The sequence below is a fragment of the Babesia bovis genome, chromosome 3 (assembly GCF_000165395.2).
Source record: "Babesia bovis T2Bo chromosome 3, whole genome shotgun sequence".
Taxonomy (NCBI): domain Eukaryota; phylum Apicomplexa; class Aconoidasida; order Piroplasmida; family Babesiidae; genus Babesia; species Babesia bovis.
The window spans coordinates 927414-948451 of NC_010575.1; the positions used below are offsets into that span (position 1 = coordinate 927414).

The 21038-nt window shown below is 44.5% G+C and overlaps 11 protein-coding genes across 11 annotated transcripts; 7 read left to right on the forward strand and 4 right to left on the reverse strand.

Annotated features, from left to right (window-relative positions):
• Window positions 1-58: 58 nt before the first annotated feature.
• BBOV_III004280 (putative integral membrane protein) lies at window positions 59-2742 on the forward strand. The gene has a single exon (XM_001611509.2). It carries the CDS (start codon window positions 84-86, stop codon window positions 2724-2726), a length of 2643 nt encoding a protein of 880 aa, XP_001611559.1. The 5' UTR covers window positions 59-83; the 3' UTR covers window positions 2727-2742.
• Window positions 2743-2842: 100 nt separating this feature from the next.
• Window positions 2843-3180, reverse strand: BBOV_III004290 (RNA_pol_N superfamily protein). Its single transcript, XM_001611510.2, has 3 exons — window positions 3071-3180; window positions 2940-3034; window positions 2843-2902 (listed from the first exon to the last, which is right to left on the reverse strand). The coding sequence occupies exons 1-3, from the start codon at window positions 3163-3165 to the stop codon at window positions 2871-2873; spliced, it is 222 nt and encodes a 73-aa protein (XP_001611560.1). The 5' UTR covers window positions 3166-3180; the 3' UTR covers window positions 2843-2870.
• A 71-nt stretch (window positions 3181-3251) lies between these two features.
• Window positions 3252-4965, forward strand: BBOV_III004300 (uncharacterized protein). Its single transcript, XM_001611511.2, has 5 exons — window positions 3252-3391; window positions 3428-4141; window positions 4177-4312; window positions 4353-4474; window positions 4510-4965. The coding sequence occupies exons 1-5, from the start codon at window positions 3257-3259 to the stop codon at window positions 4948-4950; spliced, it is 1548 nt and encodes a 515-aa protein (XP_001611561.1). The 5' UTR covers window positions 3252-3256; the 3' UTR covers window positions 4951-4965.
• A 218-nt stretch (window positions 4966-5183) lies between these two features.
• BBOV_III004310 (putative 60S ribosomal protein L37e) lies at window positions 5184-5769 on the forward strand. Its single transcript, XM_001611512.1, has 3 exons — window positions 5184-5370; window positions 5505-5580; window positions 5632-5769. The coding sequence occupies exons 1-3, from the start codon at window positions 5250-5252 to the stop codon at window positions 5729-5731; spliced, it is 297 nt and encodes a 98-aa protein (XP_001611562.1). The 5' UTR covers window positions 5184-5249; the 3' UTR covers window positions 5732-5769.
• A 19-nt stretch (window positions 5770-5788) lies between these two features.
• BBOV_III004320 (uncharacterized protein) lies at window positions 5789-6373 on the forward strand. Its single transcript, XM_001611513.1, has one exon. The coding sequence runs from the start codon at window positions 5793-5795 to the stop codon at window positions 6231-6233; it is 441 nt and encodes a 146-aa protein (XP_001611563.1). The 5' UTR covers window positions 5789-5792; the 3' UTR covers window positions 6234-6373.
• Window positions 6314-6863, reverse strand: BBOV_III004325 (uncharacterized protein). Its single transcript, XM_051767439.1, has 2 exons — window positions 6590-6863; window positions 6314-6498 (listed from the first exon to the last, which is right to left on the reverse strand). Exons 1-2 carry the CDS (start codon window positions 6697-6699, stop codon window positions 6396-6398), a joined length of 213 nt encoding a protein of 70 aa, XP_051623754.1. The 5' UTR covers window positions 6700-6863; the 3' UTR covers window positions 6314-6395.
• Window positions 6864-7085: 222 nt separating this feature from the next.
• On the forward strand, window positions 7086-12291 carry BBOV_III004330 (uncharacterized protein). The gene is made up of 3 exons (XM_001611514.2): window positions 7086-10489; window positions 10524-10592; window positions 10628-12291. Exons 1-3 carry the CDS (start codon window positions 7116-7118, stop codon window positions 12129-12131), a joined length of 4947 nt encoding a protein of 1648 aa, XP_001611564.2. The 5' UTR covers window positions 7086-7115; the 3' UTR covers window positions 12132-12291.
• A 330-nt stretch (window positions 12292-12621) lies between these two features.
• BBOV_III004350 (putative nnucleolar GTP-binding protein 1) lies at window positions 12622-14494 on the reverse strand. The gene is made up of 3 exons (XM_001611516.2): window positions 14447-14494; window positions 14213-14410; window positions 12622-14177 (listed from the first exon to the last, which is right to left on the reverse strand). The coding sequence occupies exons 1-3, from the start codon at window positions 14477-14479 to the stop codon at window positions 12642-12644; spliced, it is 1767 nt and encodes a 588-aa protein (XP_001611566.1). The 5' UTR covers window positions 14480-14494; the 3' UTR covers window positions 12622-12641.
• A 624-nt stretch (window positions 14495-15118) lies between these two features.
• On the forward strand, window positions 15119-16826 carry BBOV_III004360 (uncharacterized protein). Its single transcript, XM_001611517.2, has one exon. It carries the CDS (start codon window positions 15602-15604, stop codon window positions 16808-16810), a length of 1209 nt encoding a protein of 402 aa, XP_001611567.1. The 5' UTR covers window positions 15119-15601; the 3' UTR covers window positions 16811-16826.
• A 1-nt stretch (window position 16827) lies between these two features.
• Window positions 16828-18123, forward strand: BBOV_III004370 (uncharacterized protein). The gene is made up of 2 exons (XM_001611518.2): window positions 16828-16911; window positions 16951-18123. The coding sequence occupies exons 1-2, from the start codon at window positions 16858-16860 to the stop codon at window positions 18106-18108; spliced, it is 1212 nt and encodes a 403-aa protein (XP_001611568.1). The 5' UTR covers window positions 16828-16857; the 3' UTR covers window positions 18109-18123.
• On the reverse strand, window positions 18080-20998 carry BBOV_III004380 (GNAT acetyltransferase 2 family protein). The gene is made up of 3 exons (XM_001611519.2): window positions 20423-20998; window positions 18435-20387; window positions 18080-18400 (listed from the first exon to the last, which is right to left on the reverse strand). Exons 1-3 carry the CDS (start codon window positions 20786-20788, stop codon window positions 18095-18097), a joined length of 2625 nt encoding a protein of 874 aa, XP_001611569.1. The 5' UTR covers window positions 20789-20998; the 3' UTR covers window positions 18080-18094.
• Between the last annotated feature and the right edge of the window lie 40 nt (window positions 20999-21038).

The following is a 21038-nucleotide window of genomic DNA, read 5'->3' on the forward strand; positions in this document are numbered from 1 at the left end:
GGCCGAGGAAACTCTTGGCAATAGCCCTGTAAAATTTACATGATGGTTACTAGTAGCGCTAAGTAAAATCGATTTAGGTTACTATGAAGAACACTGTGTTCGTTGCGGCAATTGCCGCACAGGCCTTAATGGGCGTATTTTCTGTTGCTATCAAGATGATAGATGTTGATATATCGGTTGAGAAGGGTACTAACTACATGCGTCGCAAGGATTCTGATGACAGTTTCACCATTGTTCCAACTAACGACTTCTGTATTGGTAACGTTTTGAATAATGGCGTATTGATATCCGATTACCCTTCTAATGGTATTACATCTCGCACTGTGAGTGTCCATCGCTATAAGAACACTGACCCATGGACTGGCACTGTAAAACCTTTTGTTGACGATACTGGATGCATTGAGATCATTGACATAGAGACTCGTCTTCACAAGTTGCCCATTAGGCAACGTTTTGTGATGAACGAGACGCGTAATTACGAGACTGTGACGTACACATTGTTTGATATGGACATTTGCGCCAGCGACTTTGACGATTTTGTGAAGGAGACTCCTAAACTGCCCGGTACCTCTGCCAATGCTGAGATTTACCATGCTCCTGCATTTAAGCGCATTGGTGCCATAAAATGTGGTGACCGTGTGCTTCTTGAAAGTGATGATTATATTTTCACCAGGTACGCGCAGCGTAGCAACAATACATGGGAGATCACAACTATCCCTGTTGTTGGTCGTGCATTCAAGAATTCATTTTTACCTGTGGCCTGGGATGACTGTCCTTACAGGATCATTGACAAGGGATCTGCATTTTTGGACTTGAGTTCTAACTATGAACAGAAGTACGCTGACATAGTGGTATCATGTGGTGAGAATTGTGTATTCTTTGACGGTTGCAGCAACCCAAGTAACAGGATTGTTGACGTTGTTGACAACAATGGTGTGATTTATATGGGTGTTAAGTCTCAGTGTCTCGATGTTAAGTTGCGTTTTCTGGAAAAGGATCGTTACCTTGCTATCTACTCTAAGCGTGTTGATGGCAACTTTGAAACATTGATATACCGCTCCGAAGGTGGCAAGCCATTTTTACCATACAAGCCCGTTGGCATCAACATTGAGCTTACTGATGAGCGCATTGATGACATGATTCGTGTAGTTCAGGACGGTGATGCCAAGCAGTATTCAGTTCGTGCTCCACACAACCTTAAGTACACCATTGGTGCTGTCAGTTACAAAGGCAATGTTTTAGTTGGCAGGGCCTTTTTGGAACGCCCTGAGAACGTACCTTACGTGGTCATTGAGCGCACTGTAACATTTGAGAACGGTTTCACGACTATCGACACTGCGACTGACAAGAATCCATCAAGTCAGATCGTATATGTGACTAATGATGAGGGTGTTTGGACATACACTTCCAAGCCCGTGGAGGTTGAGCTTTCTCGTTTGAACACCAAGGACCCCAACTTTAAGGTGACCAAGTCGAATGAGGGTGAGTACCACATTGAGACCTTGGATCGTTACAAGAAGATCGGTACTGTGAAGTACAAGGACCGTGTTGTTCACCATGCTCACCAAGGTGTGACCAAGACTGAGTTGTGGTACCGCAACGGTGAGATTTCCGTTATATCTCATTTCAACGAGGACACTGTTTTGCACACTCGTTATAGATTTATCCAGGGCTTTATTGGCAATGACCACCGTATGTTTGTTGAGCAGTTCAAGGAGCCTTTGACCTTGCAATTGGACCAGTTGTTTGTTGGCCATCTTCCTGAATACTTCTGCACTGAGTCTCAGGGCAAGTTTTTGAAGATTTCTGTTTGCCAGGATGTATTTGGCCAGGTTATGGGTGAGGTAAACTTTTTTGACCAGACCGTTGTTTCTACTCATAGGTTTTACAAGTACCGTGAGGTGTTTGTCGGATCTGATTTTTTCTTATCAACTGTGTTGGTGAAGTCGGTAACTGAGGACGGTACTACTGTTGTTGAAACCTTTTTAACATATCCTGCTAACGGTTCCATTGTCTTCGTTCGTCACAACAAAAAACCTATTGCTATTGACATTTCTCCTACTGCTTCTGTTCATACTGCCATATCACGTACTCAGGACGACCATCATTTATATTACACCATCAAACCTGAGTATGCCATTGGTTACTGTATTGGTGATGTGCTGTACCGTGGCCACACCGTTATGCGTGGCAAGGAGATGATGTCAAGTAGGCGTGTCACTGTTCGCATTGATTACGACGAATCGAATACAAAGAAGGTGTTTGTTCACATTGCTGATGTTGACAACTTTGACCACAGGTCCCATTCCTACAGTGGTGATACTGAATTGACCACCATAACCAAGGTTCCCAGGAAGCCTGTTGACGTTGACATTAGTTTCCGTGGTGTTCGTTCACCTCAGGTTGCCATTGGTATTGCCAGTGACACCATGAGTTTCTACATTCCTTGGTGTCAGTCTTCCGAGTACACTCTTGCTAATGTCTATTGCACTGGTAGCAATGGCACTGTGGAGACTATTTACAAGGACTTGTCCATTGACGAGATGCCTGAAGTCCGTGTTCGTGGTCTTAACAATGGAGCTCGTGCTGTTGTTTCCATTACTCCCAAGAACTCCGTGTGGATGCACTCTGACGTTCGCATTTCCAACAACGGTACTCTTACTGTGAAGGAAACAACCAACCACAAGGCTGACGGATTGTTCACATCATTCTATGGTGAATTATAAGCATGCGAACCACGAACATTTGGTTTAATTGATATTCGTTGGCAACAATATGTAGCACCTATGCACAAGGCAATGCCGCGTTATGCCTTGTTAATATAGTATATAACTAGCAATATTGATTACGATAAGTGTGTATTTAAAGCTTTATATGTGCTCTTGGTTGCGTTTGTCGTAGACTGTCACGGAGGTTATTCTATATCGAGTGTAACTTACTGTTGTAGACCAAAAGCTTTTCTATTAGGTCCACGTGAGTGAGTATCATACGACGACAGCAGTACCTGGTGAGATCAAGGCGATCGAGGGCATCTCTGTTTATTTGGTTAACACACTGTATGGACACATACCCTTCATTGACATTTTGTTTCAGCAGTTCCAGCCATTGCTCCCACAGGTGTCCTATAACCTTGCCACAGGTGAAACATCGTATTGGTATGATCATTTTTATAGAAGGTTGTAACACTGGTTATAATAAGTTCCATTTCCCATGGGGGCGCGCCTTGTCACGGTATCACAGTTGTTTAGTTTCTAAGATGGCTCAAGAATCGCAGGATTTGGGATCTGATTACGATATAAAGGAATGTGAGCTTCCTGCGGACTCTGTCTTCCTTGGTCATGGTGGGAGTGGCTACTTCTTTTGCTCTGGCAAGAGCTACTTGGCATTTAGCGTAGGAATTGCTTTATATATTTACACATATGTTTAGGACCACTTGGAGCTGTTGTCAAAGGTTGATTTAAAGCATCGTTGTTTGGTAGGCTATCGATTTGATCGCACTTTGGCGTTAGCTGCTAGCAACAGTCTCTATCTTATTGATCCTTCCGGGACTTTGAGTGAGCGTAAATTCAAGAAACGTTTGATTCACGTACACCTGTTGGATGAGTCTACATTGCTACTGGTCGTGATATGCCGGAATCGTAAGGCGCTACAGGTAGTACTTGGTGAGCACGACTTGAGACTAGAATCTTACAAGGGTCAATGTCAATCTGACATTATATTTGCTGCTTTTGTTGATGACTTTGTGTTTTGTTTAGCTTATGTTCATGATAATTCGGAAGTTAAAATCGCACTAATCGCAATTAATGATGGGCGTCCTACGCTTATCAGACACCAGTGCTTCCGACAGGCCAAGAAAGCTTCTATGTCTCGTGCCATTGGTAGTTCCAATGCTTTCATGCTTGAGTGTGACGGTGACCGCAGTGTGTTACGGTATGATTATCTCCACAAGGCTATGGTTTTGGTACGTCACTTTAAGTTTAGTCCTTCCAAGGAGGCTGTACTCTGTCTAATGGATGAGGACCACGTCGTACAATTTATGGCGGGGAAAGCTGGATTACATGTGACCTGTGACGGTATATTTACAGAGGCACATTCTGAATGGTTGATGCCATATGGTGAGAAGCACGGCAGCGTCTTATCGGTGGGTACTGTTGTGCGTGGTTTGACATTTGTTAGGTTACAGCCACTAACCGTGAGGTATCGGTGTTGATTCGTGCCGGTGACACTAAGGCTGTAATTGTTCAGTTCACTCTTGGCGAGCGTCCTCTGGAGATATTCGTTGGCAACAAGAGCATGTTGAAGAAGTCCCAAGGTTAGTGTATAACTCAATGGTGGAATCAACCTTCGTACAGACGAGTTGCGTGAGCTCATCCAACAAGGCAAGATCCCTATAAACTCTGAGTTGGTAGATCACATCATGCGCAAGAAGATGCGATCATGTGCTGTTGAGTGTCTGCAGTCGGTGTACATACCCGTAGGTAGTATCTATTTGATCACAATGGGCCGTAGGAATCACAAGCTATAAGTTTAGTGATGAAAGACATGAGTCTATTGAGTGTGTTCATCGAGCACACCAGGGGTGACCAAAACGGTTTAGTTAAGGCCATCCGCAACCAGTTACCTGTGGAAATGTGTGGCGAGATCATCGAGCGTCTGCTGCAGATGCTGGACGATATCGGTTCCGTTGGCACGCAGCAACTGCACTGCTACAAGCGCGTGGTTGCATTCCTCAACATATTTATGGACGCCATGCTATTTGAGATGCATGAAGCTAAGTTACTGAAGCAAGAGTGGATCGACCGACTACAGGGCTTGGTGAAGCACTGCAACACTGAGAATCACAACCTACAGAGCCTGCTCAGCTTTACGAACAGTTTACTCAAGAAGCGCAACGTTAAGGAAGACGGGGACAACAGCTCGTTGATCGTCGTGCAGCCAATCACGGTATAGCCCTTGCAACACGCGAATAACGTTTAAGAATATATGTACATATCCGATAGTAGATAGGGAGCCTGTATTTCGGGCTGATAATGGCAATTTAGCAACGTATGACCCTAGGTGTATGTGTATATTGAGATGTGTTGAGCATTGATGTCACTGGAATGAATTACATGGGTGACCCTCCGCCTCACTACCCAGGTTGGCTTACCATGGGGTGGACAGCGAGTCATTGATAAGAACATCGGTTATAAGCAAGCTTGGCACCCAAACTTGCACCTTATAAGATTATCGTCATATAAATCGGCAAAATGGGTAAATGTGGAAAGGGTACGGGATCGTTTGGTCTACGTAACGGCAAGACCCACACCCTCTGTCGTCGCTGCGGTAACCGCGCCTTCCACCAGCAGAAGCGCAGATGTGCTTCTTGTGGTAAGTTAATTGTTTCCAAGTGTTCTTAATACGGTGGCCGTGGCGGAGGTTTTTAATTTATGTCCTCGGACGCTCCAGTAACACTACTTGGCTGTATTCTATATATCATAGATGACAAATAAATTAATTTGTAGGATACCCAGACAAGAAGACTCGTGGTTACAACTGGTCATTTAAGGCTACCCGTAGGAGGACTACTGGTACTGGCAGGTATGTTACGCGTCACTACACATTTTGCAACTGTGTTTCATTTTCTTTCAGGTGTCGTCACTTGAAGACTATGCCAAGGAGGTTTAAAAATGGCTTCCGTTCTGGTACTAAGCCAACTCCTAAGAGGCCTACTGGTCCTTCATCGGTGTAAACCGCCCAACCCACATTAATCGTTAGATTCATAGTATCACTAGTATTATATTCTTTAAAGCATGGATACCATTCGTTCTGTTTTAAAGCGTGGTCAACGCACGGTATCGGGTGTTGTGGGCGCTAGGGGCGCCAGTTCGTTGATCTCCAAGCGTTCCGTGGCTTCGGAGAGTGTCTGCAGGGAGGTTCATGGCGACTATGTGCTTAAACCGGTCCCTGGAGAGGCAAGTAAATACTACCTGAGCTTTTCTAAGGACAAGATGGAGTCACTTAAGGAATTGTCCTTCATTGACTTTACTAAGGACAATGTGGTCAACAAGGGCGAGTTTCTCCTTAGCATGGAATCAGCTAAGACAATGTTTGATTTCATGTCACCCGCTACGCTAAAAATCATTAAACGCAACAAGAAGTTCGCCGATAGGCCGTCGGAGGATGTACTCAAGGAGCTTAAGGAGGACCCCGAACTAGATGAAAACTACTTGATGGTAGTCGAGCTCCAGTAAATGGATTAACTATTCTATCCTATATTATCTAATATGCCATTGTGTTACTATTGAATCCGGTGCGGGATCGTAGATTAATTCCCCGGAACCATCGTTTAATGGCTTTCAAATTCAAGTCAACTCCCTTGGATCGCGTTTGTTCCTTTATATAGTAATGACCAACTATCTAGGTGTTGTGTTCTTTGGCACTGTGTTACTTGCAGGGTAACCAGCCTTCATGCAACGACCAAATTCACGAAGTTCGTTTTGGCACTTGCTCCATACCCTGTGAACACTGAATACTGTGCTATACCTATAGCACGGACATTATACAAACCACCAATCTTAACTGTAGTAATACAAATTCACATACATACCTATCGTTGCGAACTAGACAGTCATCCAGGCGTCCATACGCTTCATCGCATCCCGTTTGTGCAATACGCTCGTCTACATCTAGGTTTTCTTGCGTATTAGTGGTTGTCATAGTCACTCAGTCATACAAAAAAAATAGGTCGCGAGCTCTAGGTCGAATGTGTGTTGCCTATTCTACACAGTCACACTTTATGGAATCCAACAGTACCATAGGTCACCATTATTATCAGTAGCTCCACACATAATCAAGGGGCTATATGGTGAGTATTTATGACTGCGGGAACTAAGGTATTAATCTACACATTGTGTCGCACGGAACCTAGACACGTGCTCCCCTAAATTGGTAAAATTACCTATGATCGTTGTAGATTCTATCGAAAGTCTCGTTAAAAACGGTACATTATATCATACCGATGCGGGTAATCGGAGTAATGACGCTGAGAATGCTGGTACTGGTAGACATATTCTGAGCAAGGGTACTGCCATGAGCCTCTGGAGGCAGTTGGCACCGCCGAGGCCACAAGGAGCATGAATCTGGGTGTTACCTTACATTTGATCATATATCTACACTTATCATTGGCAGCTGGTATCCAAACCAAGGCTGTGATAAGACATGGTGGGAACAGGATTCCCTTGAAATCACATTGCTGCTTAACCGTTGCGCGGAGTAACGTTGATAGTGCTGCTAGAGGTGATCTATGCCGTCATAATAGGGCTACTATACAAAAGGCAACTACCAGTACACCGGGCAACATACACTTGGGACCCTCTGTGGCCTTTATATCACACAGTTATATTAATTGTGGACCTCTGACACCCAGGCGACTGGCTGCATGTCGTAGTACAGATGAACGGATGTGCCGTGAGGGCGAAGGCTTTGAAGGTGATACCACCTTCGACGGCACCGTGGAAAGTGGCAGTAACCAAACTGGACTTACAAAGAAGCAGTACGAGTCGCTAAAAACATTGCTTGATACTAATTTCCCGGTAGAGCCGACAGGAGATGAAGATGAAGCGCATCCACTAAGTGATATAGTCCTGAAGTACTGGGGAAGGAAGCCTAACCCTAGAGATGCGCTCATGCAAAATATCGCCAAGTTAGAGAAGGAGTGGGAGGCCACTGGCAGCCGTGAGGAAGCGTGTAAGAAGCTGAATTTACCACAACCCATCAAATTCAAACCTGAGCTTATAAGTGCAATGCTTAGGGATATGTTTGACTTGCGTAAAGAGCCCAGTACATTCGTTGAAAATGTGATGGCCATGATGGGATTTGCATCAAGGGAAACTCACGCACCCGGCGACGGCAAGTGGCCCTTTGGAATAAAGCCCAAGGACGCCAGTATTGAGAAGCCACTGACCAGAAATGCGTTGATTGGCTACCTTGGGGTGGATTACTACAGACATCTCGAGCAGCTGGCCCGTAGGGATCCCGATATAGCTCGAAGGATACTGACGGTCATACATCGCATGTACAGGGCACCGCAGCTGGTCTTAGACACCTGTGAAAACCGTGAACCAACTGACAAGGAGATCTACATGGACTCCGACAAGCTCAAGAAGGCCCAATGTGTGGTTTATAAGGAATTCATCAAGGACTACCCAGATCTACAGTGGCCGGTGGATGACCAGGGCTTCCTGGATATCTACAACAAGTGGTACCCCGAGGACGCATTGGAGTTGAACAATACGTTACCCGATTTAATGAAGCAGATATACGGCCCGGGTGACGATATAAAGCCTCCCAATTTCTTTTACCGATTTCTAGGAATACCCGCAGTAAGTTGCGCAGCTGGAGCACTTTTGGGTGGCGTGGCAGCGCAGCTGATCAACATGGGAACACAGTTCATACCCGGCCTGGACCTCCAGTACTTTGTAACCAACAAGGTATGTGGCGCGGTAATAGCACTTGGCACGTGGTTTGGAATGTCAAGGGACCTGAAGGTCAAAGGCAGCGTCTTCCAACTGGCGCTGAAGACCCTCGTGGACAACGGGATGAAGGATAATACAAAGTTAAGGGCAGCGGCTTATAGCGGGATCATACCAAAGTATGACGTGGTTACGGACTTGGAAAGGTTTGTAATATATGCAACCATAGCAGGGTTCAATAGAGCTCTGCAGCTGGTAAAGGAAGGATCCCGGAGTATAGATACGTGGAACACGTTAGCAAGGCAGGTTGGGAGAGTGGCCGAAGTGTGCTTACCCATGTGCCGCGTGTCGGTATACCGGATTATATACTTTGCGGCATGTGACCTTGCTTCATCAGATCTGCTACCATGTACACATGGAAACGAAGTACTCGGCAAGGCAATATCAGGTGACCCCGAGTACTCCGATGACGATTATTCTGAGATTTACAAGGAAAAGAATGCTGCTCACGGGCTGCCGCCACCGGAATCATTCAGGGAGGCGCACCAAAGGACGGCCCTGCTGTTCACCACATTCTGCCTACAGGCGTTTGGCAATATCAAGCACTTTACGCGCACTTCAGAAGAGCAACTTGACAGATACCAGGAATTCCTGAGGGATATAAAGCTTATGAAAGTATCAGATGAAGCGTGGGACAACCTCCGGGACCAGCCTATGCAACCGTCACTGCTGGACGACGTTGAAAAGTGGTCGAGGGACCTGGAACGTGCTGGCGGGAAGCTCAAACGAATTGCTCTAGTGAGGGAATATGGATTCAATCCATTAGATGAATTCATGGGCGAAACCGCAGAGGAAAAGCACAACAGGATGCAAATTGAACTCCAAGAGGCCAGGGACGCCGTTAAGGACATCACCTCACCAATAGGCTACAAGCTGGAACTGCTCAAGGCAATGTCTATCATTATGTTCCTCAGGGAGGAGTGGCTACTTGAGCGTTATAGGGACTTTATCAAAAAGCAGTGCGTCGAGTTCATCACCAACGAAATTGAAGGCATGTCCACGGATATAGACACCAAGATACAAAGCTTCCAGATAGCGGCAGCGCACGTAGCGGGAGTTAAGCGTGATGCAATCTTTGCACTAGCTAGACGCTGGAACGAGGAGAATAAACTTGATCACGATAAACTATTGGAACTTGGGCGTGCGGCTGGTATATCAGATGACATAGTATTAGACGCAGCCAGTGCCGCGACGTTCAATGAAATGCTACAGGAAATGTACAACTGGGACCTCACCACAGTCACTGCGGAATTACTAATAGAAATAAAGGAACGGTATAGATGCCGGGATCTGGTACTCATCAATGCGCTGTGTGAGTCAATAAAGAAACAGACAGCAGAGCACAAGAAGGAAATGGTGAATGCGAAAAACAAGTACAACTGGAACCTTGTGGAGAAGCACATGTCCATATTACTCCGAGGCAAAACCGCAGTTATAAACGCAGCTGCCAGCACTATCGACTGTAAACTGTGGTATCGCATTGACAGGGCATTTCTACAGAACATCCCGTTTGTAGACAAGGAGTTCACGGATGATGAAATATTGGGAACGGGGGAAATAGCCAAAATTAGCAACCAAGATTGGGAAATGAAGGATCCGCCACCACCAAAATCCGATTTCCAGCAGATGGATGAAGAGTTCCAAAAGCAACTTGATGACATCAAGCCGCTGACGATATACGGCGAGGACACACGTACGCCAATTCATAAACAATTGGAAATAATAGACATGGTTGAAAAGGGTAAACTGGACCCCAAGTTCCAATGCATACCAAATGTATTGCACGTTGGGGAGCGCCCAAAGGAGCTAGAGTATGAGATTGATCGGAAGCTACCCGAAGACCCGTACGAATTAAGGAGGCAGATAGTATCCAGCCGAGATGCATACGCCTCATGGGTGATATACTGCTACCGGAAGCGGGATGTCAACCCCAATGATGTGAAAACACTGCTGACTATATTCCCATTTCTGGAAAAGTAAGTGAGAAGAAGTTGTTTATATTGCCTACAGCATGATAAGCAGGAGCGACCTTGACTGGAGACGGTTGTACGCTAGACAACGATTGAGACAAAAAGATAGGTAATGTCCAGTAAAAAGCTTTTTATTACTAGCAGCCTGGGATCAAAGGTCAATTGGTGCAAGGAAATGGATTGTGATGAAGCAACTGCAAGGAAAGTATGTGGCATTGCCTATGAAGAGGAGCTACTCAGACGTACAGGAGCATACGTGGAGCACATAGAAGATGATATCGGTGACGTTAAAGACCATTACTTCAACCCTTTTGACCCGTCTATATACAACAGGCTGAACTACTTGTACTCTGAACGGGTTCCAGGTGAACTGGAGCTTGAGAACATCCAAAAGCTCCAGCAGTTCTTCGATCTACCACCCGAAGATATATCAGTTATACACACTAAATGCTTTTCTTATGCACTGAGCACGCATTTTTGCAATGTCATGAAAAAGTCACCGCGGGAATGGCTAGATAAAGTAGAATCAGAACTTGTGCCACTGGCACAGAAACTGTATATAGAAGAGCGACCTTTGGATATGATGCTGAGGAAGGCTGAATACGACTACCTCATGGTAGAAGCCAATAGACTTATGATGGACCGGAAGCCAGGAAAGGACTTTGAAGAACGATGTGACTATATAATAGAGGAGTTCAAGAGACTGAAGGTATTCTATTCCAAAAATGGGAACCACAGGCAGAAATTCTCCATTAGCTCGCACAACGACAACCTGCTGGAAGAAATCATGGGTGCATTCATCATATCACACTGCGATGTATACGGATACGTTGATCAGCGTAAACTAGATGAGCAGTGCGCGGTATATGGGATGTGCGGAGATTTTAGAAGAAAGATCCTCAATCGCTTAGGGCGTAAATTCTATCACAGGTTCCTGCGCAAATTCAGTGAAGAAGAACTTAGCATGGACTCATTCAAAGAATTGGAACACCTCCACAGGACATATGAATTCACCGATCAGGATGTAGCAGACATATACAAAACCCACGTTGGAATACGGATACGTGATTGGTACGACCCCCAAGCTGGATTGGATAGTTTGAAACGGCTGATACCGTTAATACACGATAAGAACATCAGCTACTTCATACCGTTCGAAAGGTCAAGGCGAGTGCAGTGGCTGTTTAATATAGTCAACGACTGTATCAACCACGGAGTGGATAAAGCTGATACACGCATATACACGTATACAGTAGAAGATTTCATGCAGCTTACGTACGAAGGCGGTGAAGAAGACTTTGAGTCCCTCCAAGGCATCATCAACACAGCCATACGGGCATTACACATGACACCAGAGGAAATTGAAATATCGAGAATCGTTATCGCAGAAGAACTTGGAGGAGCCGCTTTGGAAAAGGCAATGCAAATGCTACAAGTTAAGGGAGGAATATACTCCGCAGATGGTGAAGTATCTAAATTTGTTAGAGCAATGGCAGTAGCACCCAAAGGAACCATACCGTCCATCAAGAAAAACCTACCAGTCATAAGGAATTATGAACTTATACGTAAAGTTATCATGATGCTACCGTGCTCAGATGATGCATTGGCCAAATCAATCAAGATGCTAAATGAAGTTGAACAAGCATGAAAATAGCAGTTACACAACCAGTTAGTACATGTAACGTACACCAATGTGCCAGTACATGTACATTAAACAACGATGGCCTTTTCTCCGCAGCAGTACACTTTTCGCATTAGCTGTGATATGCATACCCACGGACCCTAGAACTACATTTAACGAATACCAGTATAATGAACAATATCTAATGTAGCAATTAGACGAATAGTAGCACTAACAGTGCCTTGCACTGACGTGGTTACAATGAGGCTCCGCGTGAGAATTTACCTCGTTATAATTAGCGTATTCGCTATTGCAATAGCGACGCTACTGGTTATCGAGTACTTCATGAATCGAATACATGGACAAACGCCCTTCGGAATGAAATGATGACGGCCAGTAGTGCCATGATAGGCATTGAGCTACGTTGTTCACCGTAGCCCCTGGAGATCGGACTCCCAAGATACAGTGACAGCTAGATATCTGCACCACCATTGACATAATGCATAGCATCTAGATAAATAACATCAAAGATAAAATTCAACGACGGGATGTTTTCCCCAATGTGCGCTTCCCAGAAAGCATGTGCTTAGGGCGCTTAACCGGGATTGTACGGTCATGCTCGCTGAATGTACCCTTGGGAACCTTGACACGTGCCTTAGGACGCTTAAATGGCACAGATACACCCTCATCCCTACGCTGGTGTAACTTGGCCATCTCCAGACGATCTGAAATACTGTCAATCGGCATAGGAGCCAAACGAGAAGCGCGCTGGTGCAATTTAACCCGCTTCTTGGCATCGCTACGCACTTTCTTCAGCTTGATAGTCTCATTCAATACGGGACCACCCTTCTTGGACTTCAACGAACGCTCAAATTTACGTTGACGTATTATTGAATGCATCCTGGACTCACGGCTTACCAGGTCCTCCCACTCGTCATCAATGTCATCTTCAGCTAACTTGCGCAAAAGGACCTGTTCCTCCTTTTCTAGTAGACGTAATGTTTCCTCATTACCAGGGTAAGCGTAGTCAACAACGTTGCGCCCACGGTATATCTCAGGGACTTCATCGTAGCGCCAAGAGTCGTCAGCTAATATGTGATGCTTCCTCTGGTCAACTGAATATACACCAGGACCACCACCCGCATCCTCCAGTGATTTCTCAGTCTCGTATTCACTATCGTTCTCAGGGCGCTCTGTAGCAGGACGAGCTGGATTAGGAGCGACATTGGTCACATACGCAAGCTTCATGACTGCACTCTGAGGAGCGTGCAATAACTTCTTCTCTAAACGAGATTCAAGCAATAGTCGACATGCTGCAATTTTGGCATCGTCAACATTCTCACCGGTCAGTGCGGAAACCTTTACCCAACGCAAACCGTCCAAGGACGACATCTGAGCCATGTCAAAGGGACCCAAATCAATCTTGTTCAAAACAATCAAAGTGGGTTTATCCTTGAATAACGGCCTGATGGAATCAAACAAAGCCACTTGCTGGGCTATCGAGTATCCACAGGACTCGCTGACGTCAATGAAAAATAGAACAGCACAGTGAATGTGAGCTAACGCAGTAATTGCAGTCATCTCAATGGTGTTGCGCTCCTCCAAAGGATGGTCAAGCAAACCAGGAGTGTCGATCACCTGCCAACGTAAATAGTCATGGTCAAAGTGGCCAACATATAAACTCTTAGTTGTGAAACTGTAAGGCTGAACGTCAACGTTAGCCTTGCTCACCTGGTTCATAAAGCTGGATTTGCCAACATTAGGGTAACCAGTCAGCAATAAGGTACGAGTATAAGGGTTTATAGAAGGTAAACGAGACATGTGCTGACGAACATCCTCCAAGTACTTCAAACTACCATTTAATTTTTTAATTACCTTAGCCATACGACCTAAACCCGCAACCTTAAGCATCTTACAGCGATAAGCGGAGATGGCGAACTTAATAAGACCCACATGCTCCTTTGCGATTTTGTCCAAGTGACGACGAGCAGCATTGCAATGACCCAAAGCAAGCTTGTAATGATCACGGTCGTACAGAACATTGAAAAGATCACCATAAAATGGGTGAATATCCTGTATTATATCTAAGCATAACACTATAAACCTACATCCAACTGAGGTAATTGACTTAGAATACGCTGAAGGCGGTCGCGGAAAGCTTGCTGCACATACTTCACCTTGCGCATATAAAACTTCCGAATACGCGATATCTTGAACTGTTTATGGACTTCAGTGGGAGTACGGCGCTGAGTCTCCGATAACACAATGTCCAACAGCGCAGTCGCCGTAGGTATCGTAGTGATACCCTGAAAACAATATGATACAAAATACATTACACCCACCTTAAAATTATATGTTTGCGCCGTGCTCGCCATGATGATAGACTATATATTATCTGTGTAATATATAACTGCCTTCTAGGTGGGGAACGCGCTGCCAGTGGTATCACCAACTGGAAGAACAGCTACAGATAATATTTCTAGTATAAAACACATTATATATTTCTTGTGCTACATTATCTATAAATGGCTTAACAAGGTATATTACACATGGAATCGTCACAACATCAACTGGACAAGCAGTTAACCACCGGATTGCCATGGATATACCAAATTCTGTTATAACCTTATTACTATTTTGTTAATTATACACGGTACATTACATTGGATGCCGTTATCCAAAGCTAGGATGTGTAACCAAAAACGTTTGCCTTGAGCTGTAGAAGCATCGGTATATAGAAAACTAGTGCGATATACATTATACAAAGTGCCTATGATGTATATTAGTGATATACGCATACACATTTGATCATATTTCCTAGATATCATGATTGCTTCTCTTGTGGTATACACATGGGAATAAACGTAACGGAAACTAGTAATTAGCAAATCAGTCAACAAAAATATAACGTATCAGATCTTGCTAGATCATAGACATGGTATGCAATAGTAGACGGAATATATGCATGTGAGACAAATGCACCTGAGTCAATAAATATGCACATTACATGGCAGAATATAAATCAGAATTGTGGCTGATAGATGCTAGGATAGTATCACTTGCATGTGTAAATTAGATCTGTAGCTGCCTCTTTGTCAGGGTGTAGGCGGCTGGGGGGGAGAAGGGCTCGACACTGCAGAGTTGTGCTGGAACAAATTACTTATTAATATAGAACCGAAATCATGTAATTTAATTGAAACATACATCGCACAGTTGAGGCTGAAAAAAAGAACTGATTGTGCAGGAAGCGCCAGGATTATATCCGCGCTTCACCAACGGGATAAGACAAGTGAACAGCATTGTAATTATTGAGGCAATAATTAGAAAACGAACTGGAGTACATCACCCTGTAACATCGTATTGCGGGGTATATAGTTGGGGTATTGCTTGGTGGCTGCTGTTAGGAATAAATAGCGGGCACTTCATGCATAGGCCCCTCAATCTATTCATTGTAAACTATCAATACGAGAATAAATATCTTATACGCCATCTTCAAGATGAGTGTCAATTTCTGTGATCAAGCTATTAAATCGTTGTGGGACCCCGCATTCACTAACCATGTTCTCCAGAGGGGAATACGGTTCGAAGATGTTACCGAACTGCACGTCACAAACTGCGGCTTGGAATCATTGGATGGAATTGAACGTTTCGTTAACCTAGAGACTCTAGATGCCAGTAGTAATCTAATCGATGCGTTTTCCTCGCTGTGGTGTCTGAGGAAATTGCGCAATGTCAAGCTTAGACAGAACAAGTTCAACTCTGTATGCGTTACCCAAATCAACGGCGTGGCTGTGCTGATTGCCCTGGATGAAGCAGATGCCCCAATGGAGCCAATATACACGCCAACGTACAAACTGTTAGACCTGGAGTTGAATGATATAAGCTCTGTCCTGGCAGAGCCCGGTCTGACCGTGGAGGTTGAGTGCCTGTTGTTAGCTAATAACCTCATAACCGACATCTCTGGAATTTCTGCATTCTCCGGAATCAACACCCTCGATCTCACGGGCAATGTTATCGTAGATGGAGAAGCGCTGTCATTGGTACCATTCAACCCTGGTGTACGCATATTCATGCAAGATTGCACTGTTATCAACGATCAATACCTACTGGAACTACTAAAGCGAGATACGGACGCGGAGATAATAGCACCCGGAAGCGTGTCGTTCGACCACCCAAGGATGACCAAGATGCAGTCTTTAAAGTTAGATGCTGTCCCACAAAAGGAGTTCATGGAATTCCATTCAGAGTTTGCAGACTTCCGCTATGTAGGAGATATTCTACCATGCGAGTTGAAAACAGCTAGGGGAGATGCAACCCAAAGAACGGGGAAACCACACCTGGTCGTACGTTCCCAGTACCCAGTCAAGTACTTGGACACCGTGTCCACCATGGCAGACGTTGCAGATGGTGACCGAGGGATAAATGTAACACACAATGGAGAAACACTGCCATTAGGAGGGGATAACGAAACTGATAGTACACTCTCAATCAACACCCTGGACTCACCAACGGGATGTTGTGAAGACACCCCTTCACTCAAGTACCTCATCAACAACGAACCTTTCGGCCAGGATTTCCAACACACACACAATATTGGCGATAACAAAATGGGAGCTCCATGGGCTGAAAAAACCACCCATGAAATATACTCACAGTTCGCACCTATGCCCGACACAATACGTAGGCACGCAGACTCCACAGCATAAATTAATAGAACATATCCATATCACGATTATACATAAATTAGATAAATATGGCAAGCTCAATTGCCGAGGTAACTGCTTTCAGACGCAGGTCTCTCACAAAGGTATGTCTTATGGCACGTTAGACACATTATGCAACGCAGGAAAAATCAAAAACCAAGGAATATCTATTTGGTACAATTAGCGCTGATGAGGTAGAATGGGCGAAAAATGCACTGGACACCGGAGCACAAGTTAAACGGCTGGGACTTAAGGACAGTGAAACTGACAGAGCGTCAACAGTAGACTCAGAGACTGTACAGATACATACAGACACAACCGATGTGTGTGTGCAGAATGAACACACAAGTATAAAGGATCTAATCGAGAATGTGCAGGAACTGAGCCTTAAATTAGGCGCCGAAGGGCGCCAGCGCGAGTCCCTTGAATTACAAATTACACAACTCAGAGAGCACAATTCACAACTTATGGCGAAATTAAACGCCGCGGAATCGAATAACAAGGATGTAGATGCATACACATCCGCCCTGGCGACAATCCGGAAGCTTGATGTACACGCAGCTGGACAGAACTGCGAACAGATAATGGATACCATTTACGCCGCCATATGTGATACCTTTGGACCTGAAAACAACTTGGCATTGTTGTTCGAAGAGTTGGCGGACGTTTATCTGAAAACGGAATCGAAGCGTGAACTTGAAATACAAGCCCTGAAGAAGCAAATTGATTTTCTATCGCGGTTCGAAAATGTATTCAAAGGAGAAGTGCAACCAAATGCAAAGACCTTGGATGCACTGGTAGACCAGTTAAAGGTGTCAAAGGAGGAAGCTACAGCCGAAATCTCACAACTAAAAGCACAGGTGGAAGCCCTGTCACAGGATAATGAAGACCTAAAGACACAAAACAAAAACATAGTGGACAAGTTTGAAACCGAAAGAGATGAACTGAATGTTAAGGTATCAGTGCACCAAGATAGGTACCAGCAAATGATGCGCGATCAAGCGCAACTATTATCGCAATTGCCACTGCTCAAACTGTCACCCACCAACCAAAGTGCAGAAGATGGCGTACTCAGGCAAACTGGTAAGACCACCCTAGAGTCACTAGTAAGCGCACTATACCGCAAGGACGCAGAAACACAAAAATTACTAAAGAGAAAAGAGGATATTATACAACAGCAAATGTCTAAAATCAATAAACTGGAAGCTAGGGTCAAGGAATGGGAAGCAGATGCAATACTGTGGCTGGACTTTGTAAACCAAACTAACGTAAACAACAAACTGGCAATTAAAGAGACTTAGCAACATGTTCCTTCTCCAAGACACCCAACTTCTTGGAAAACTTGGCCACACTCTTGTGCAGTAGGGCCATAATCTGGTTGAGTGGCATGTTAAGCTCCTGGGACATGGACATTGGGGATTTACCCTGACATCCAATACCAAGAAGAATAGCACACTGGAGATAAGATAGCGATATGTCAATCTTCTTCTCAAACACAAAGCGGCATATGGTCGGCAACAAATCAGTAATCAGCGTGAATTCAGCAATTTGGGCCGAATATCGCTCAAGCCGACCCATGTCAAACGATGTAAACTGTAACATTTTAATATAGAGTCTAGACACTTACCACCTCAAGTAGGCTAGAGTGATCTGATGTAACCATGTGCTCACTAGATGATGTCAACATCATAAGCAATAGAGTGGCAGGCAAAGAACGCCAGCAAGCACCACCCAATCCAAGTAAACGACGTGCAAAATCCTCACAAAACACATCGAGCCATGGCTTTTGCGATTCTTCACCCGGATTAGTAGAACGTAGTAATATAATAGAAAATTCACCAGTGGCCTCGTTGGGAACTTGCCTGCAGTAAACAGGCTTCAGAGATAACTTGACCCAAAACTTGAGTAATGACAAACTCAAACCAAAGCAAGTACCCACGTAATCAACCTTCTCGGCACCCGACTTTAAACCTGCAGATGGGTCCACAGGCACCAGGAGTGACGATTGGTCAACCACCTGATTAACAACACCGTCAACATTCTGGATAAACTGAGATAAACACTCGCCACCATAACCCATACGCTGAAGTGGCTGAGGCACAGCAACACGCACAATGCGAACACCCAAAAGCTGACAAAAATCATCACTGCAAAAGTTCTGCGTCAAGGTCCAAGGAATCAAGTCACCACTGCGCTTAGTCGTACCCTGAGCAACTGCCTCTTTAGCAATCAACTTGTCAATACGACCCTCAATAGCAACGTGTAACACACATAAAACACTGCTTTTAAGGTCAAACTCACTGTCCTCTGAGTCTAAGTTGGGTGCCATTAAAACTAGCAACTTGTGCGCTGGAGCGTCACTTAACAGCAATAGGTCGTCAGGAGAGTTACGATAATGAGAAGATGACAACACAGCCACAACTGAGGATAGAAAGACTTCTGCCTTGGGGTGATATGAAAATAAAACATCCCGATTAACCAAGTATAGTTGGCATTGATTAGGTGGAGGCAAATCAGATCGGTCTTTAGCATCGTCTACGTAGGTACCCAAGCATAGTAGGCTGTTTAACCATGCCTCTATGGAGTCGTTCTTGCTATAACGAATGGGTTCCTTTAGAGTAATCTCAGTCAACGCTTCAGGATTTGTATTACGGAAACGTTCGATCAGCTTCAAACTCAAAGAACGACCGGTGCCCTCGTAACCGCCAACAGTGGATGATAGAATGACTATGCCCTTTTTACATAGCGACTCCACAATTGGTAAAGGAATAGAGGCAGCTTCCTCAATAATCAAAATGTCATACAAGTAGTTACTAGCACCAGATTTAGGGTCAATACTGCTAGATTCAACGAATTTAACGCATGTACTGCCCTTGACACTCAACGTAACACTCTCAATGTAGCTGTCCTTGCGATTGATAATGACCTTAGCATTCTCAGGAGTGCCCAGAAGATGTAAACCACTCTCCAAGAAACTAAATAGTGTCTGTACATTCTCTATAGCAGGAGCCACTATCAGAATGTTGCGGAAACCCATGTTCAAAGCAGCTGATAGGAACAAACCGATAGTGGCACTCTTACCCCTACCACGGGCACTGATAATAGTAGTAATGTTCAATCGCTGCACAATCTCAGCACCCTTGGAAACTACATTAAACAAACTGATGATAGCCTTTAGCTGACCATGCTTAATACATAACGTAGAGAGTTTAGTAAGCAATTGCATCTCATGAGCATCCTCCTCACTGGAGGCCAACGAAAGCTGCAATTTGCTAAGCTTCTTGTCACTACGGTTCTTGGGGAGATCTGATAGCTTCATCTTTGCGATAGGGAGAACATTCAACTCGTCGTCAACAACAATAGTGTTGCACGCCGTAGAAAGTGAATAGATAAAACGCTTTACAAAACGAGGCTCAATAGTGTTGTGACCATGACTGACCAGCTTAGCATGAATGTCCATAGATATCTCGTATAACTGGTTCAACGATGCCATTGTTTGGAGTAATAGGATGATAACACCGCCACCCTGTACAGTCTCCACAGTACGGCAGAGCACATTAGGCGTAAGGGCTTCAAAGTCCTACAACAATATTGATGAACATTTATAACACCCACCTGAAGCACAAGGAAACCAAAAGTTTGACCGAGCACCTTCTGAGATTCCTTATAGAAACAGTAACGAATGTCAGTGGTACGCACAAAAAGCTCATACGGGTCTTCAGTGACATCGTCATATAATCCACGGTAAGCCAACTTCTTTTGAAGCTTGTGGCGCTTACGAGCGTTAGAAGACATCTCTAGGTTCTTCTTATAGCACCAAAGCACCTTGGCCTTACTACCGGAAACACGCTGATGCAAATAATGCAGGTTCGATACTTGTAAACGACCCTTGTCACCGACAATGACAAATAAACATCGCTCACCAGTACTCACCGAATGCTCTACGAGCGACCGGATATCAGAAGTTACCTTCTTTTTCATTTTTGTATATGTAATATCACTAACAACGACACTGTGAGTCTATAACACAATTCTAGTTGATGTGTATCCAATCTTCCTATTGTGAAATATAGCCCATTATAGGTCTACTCAAGCCTATATGCGGTACAAGACAAGAGATGTGTAATCATATTATGACCTAGAAACACGAACATAGTTATAGTGTAATTATATTAAAAATCAATCGTGAATACAGGATACTGTTAGTTGGATATTGGCTATTGATACGGTA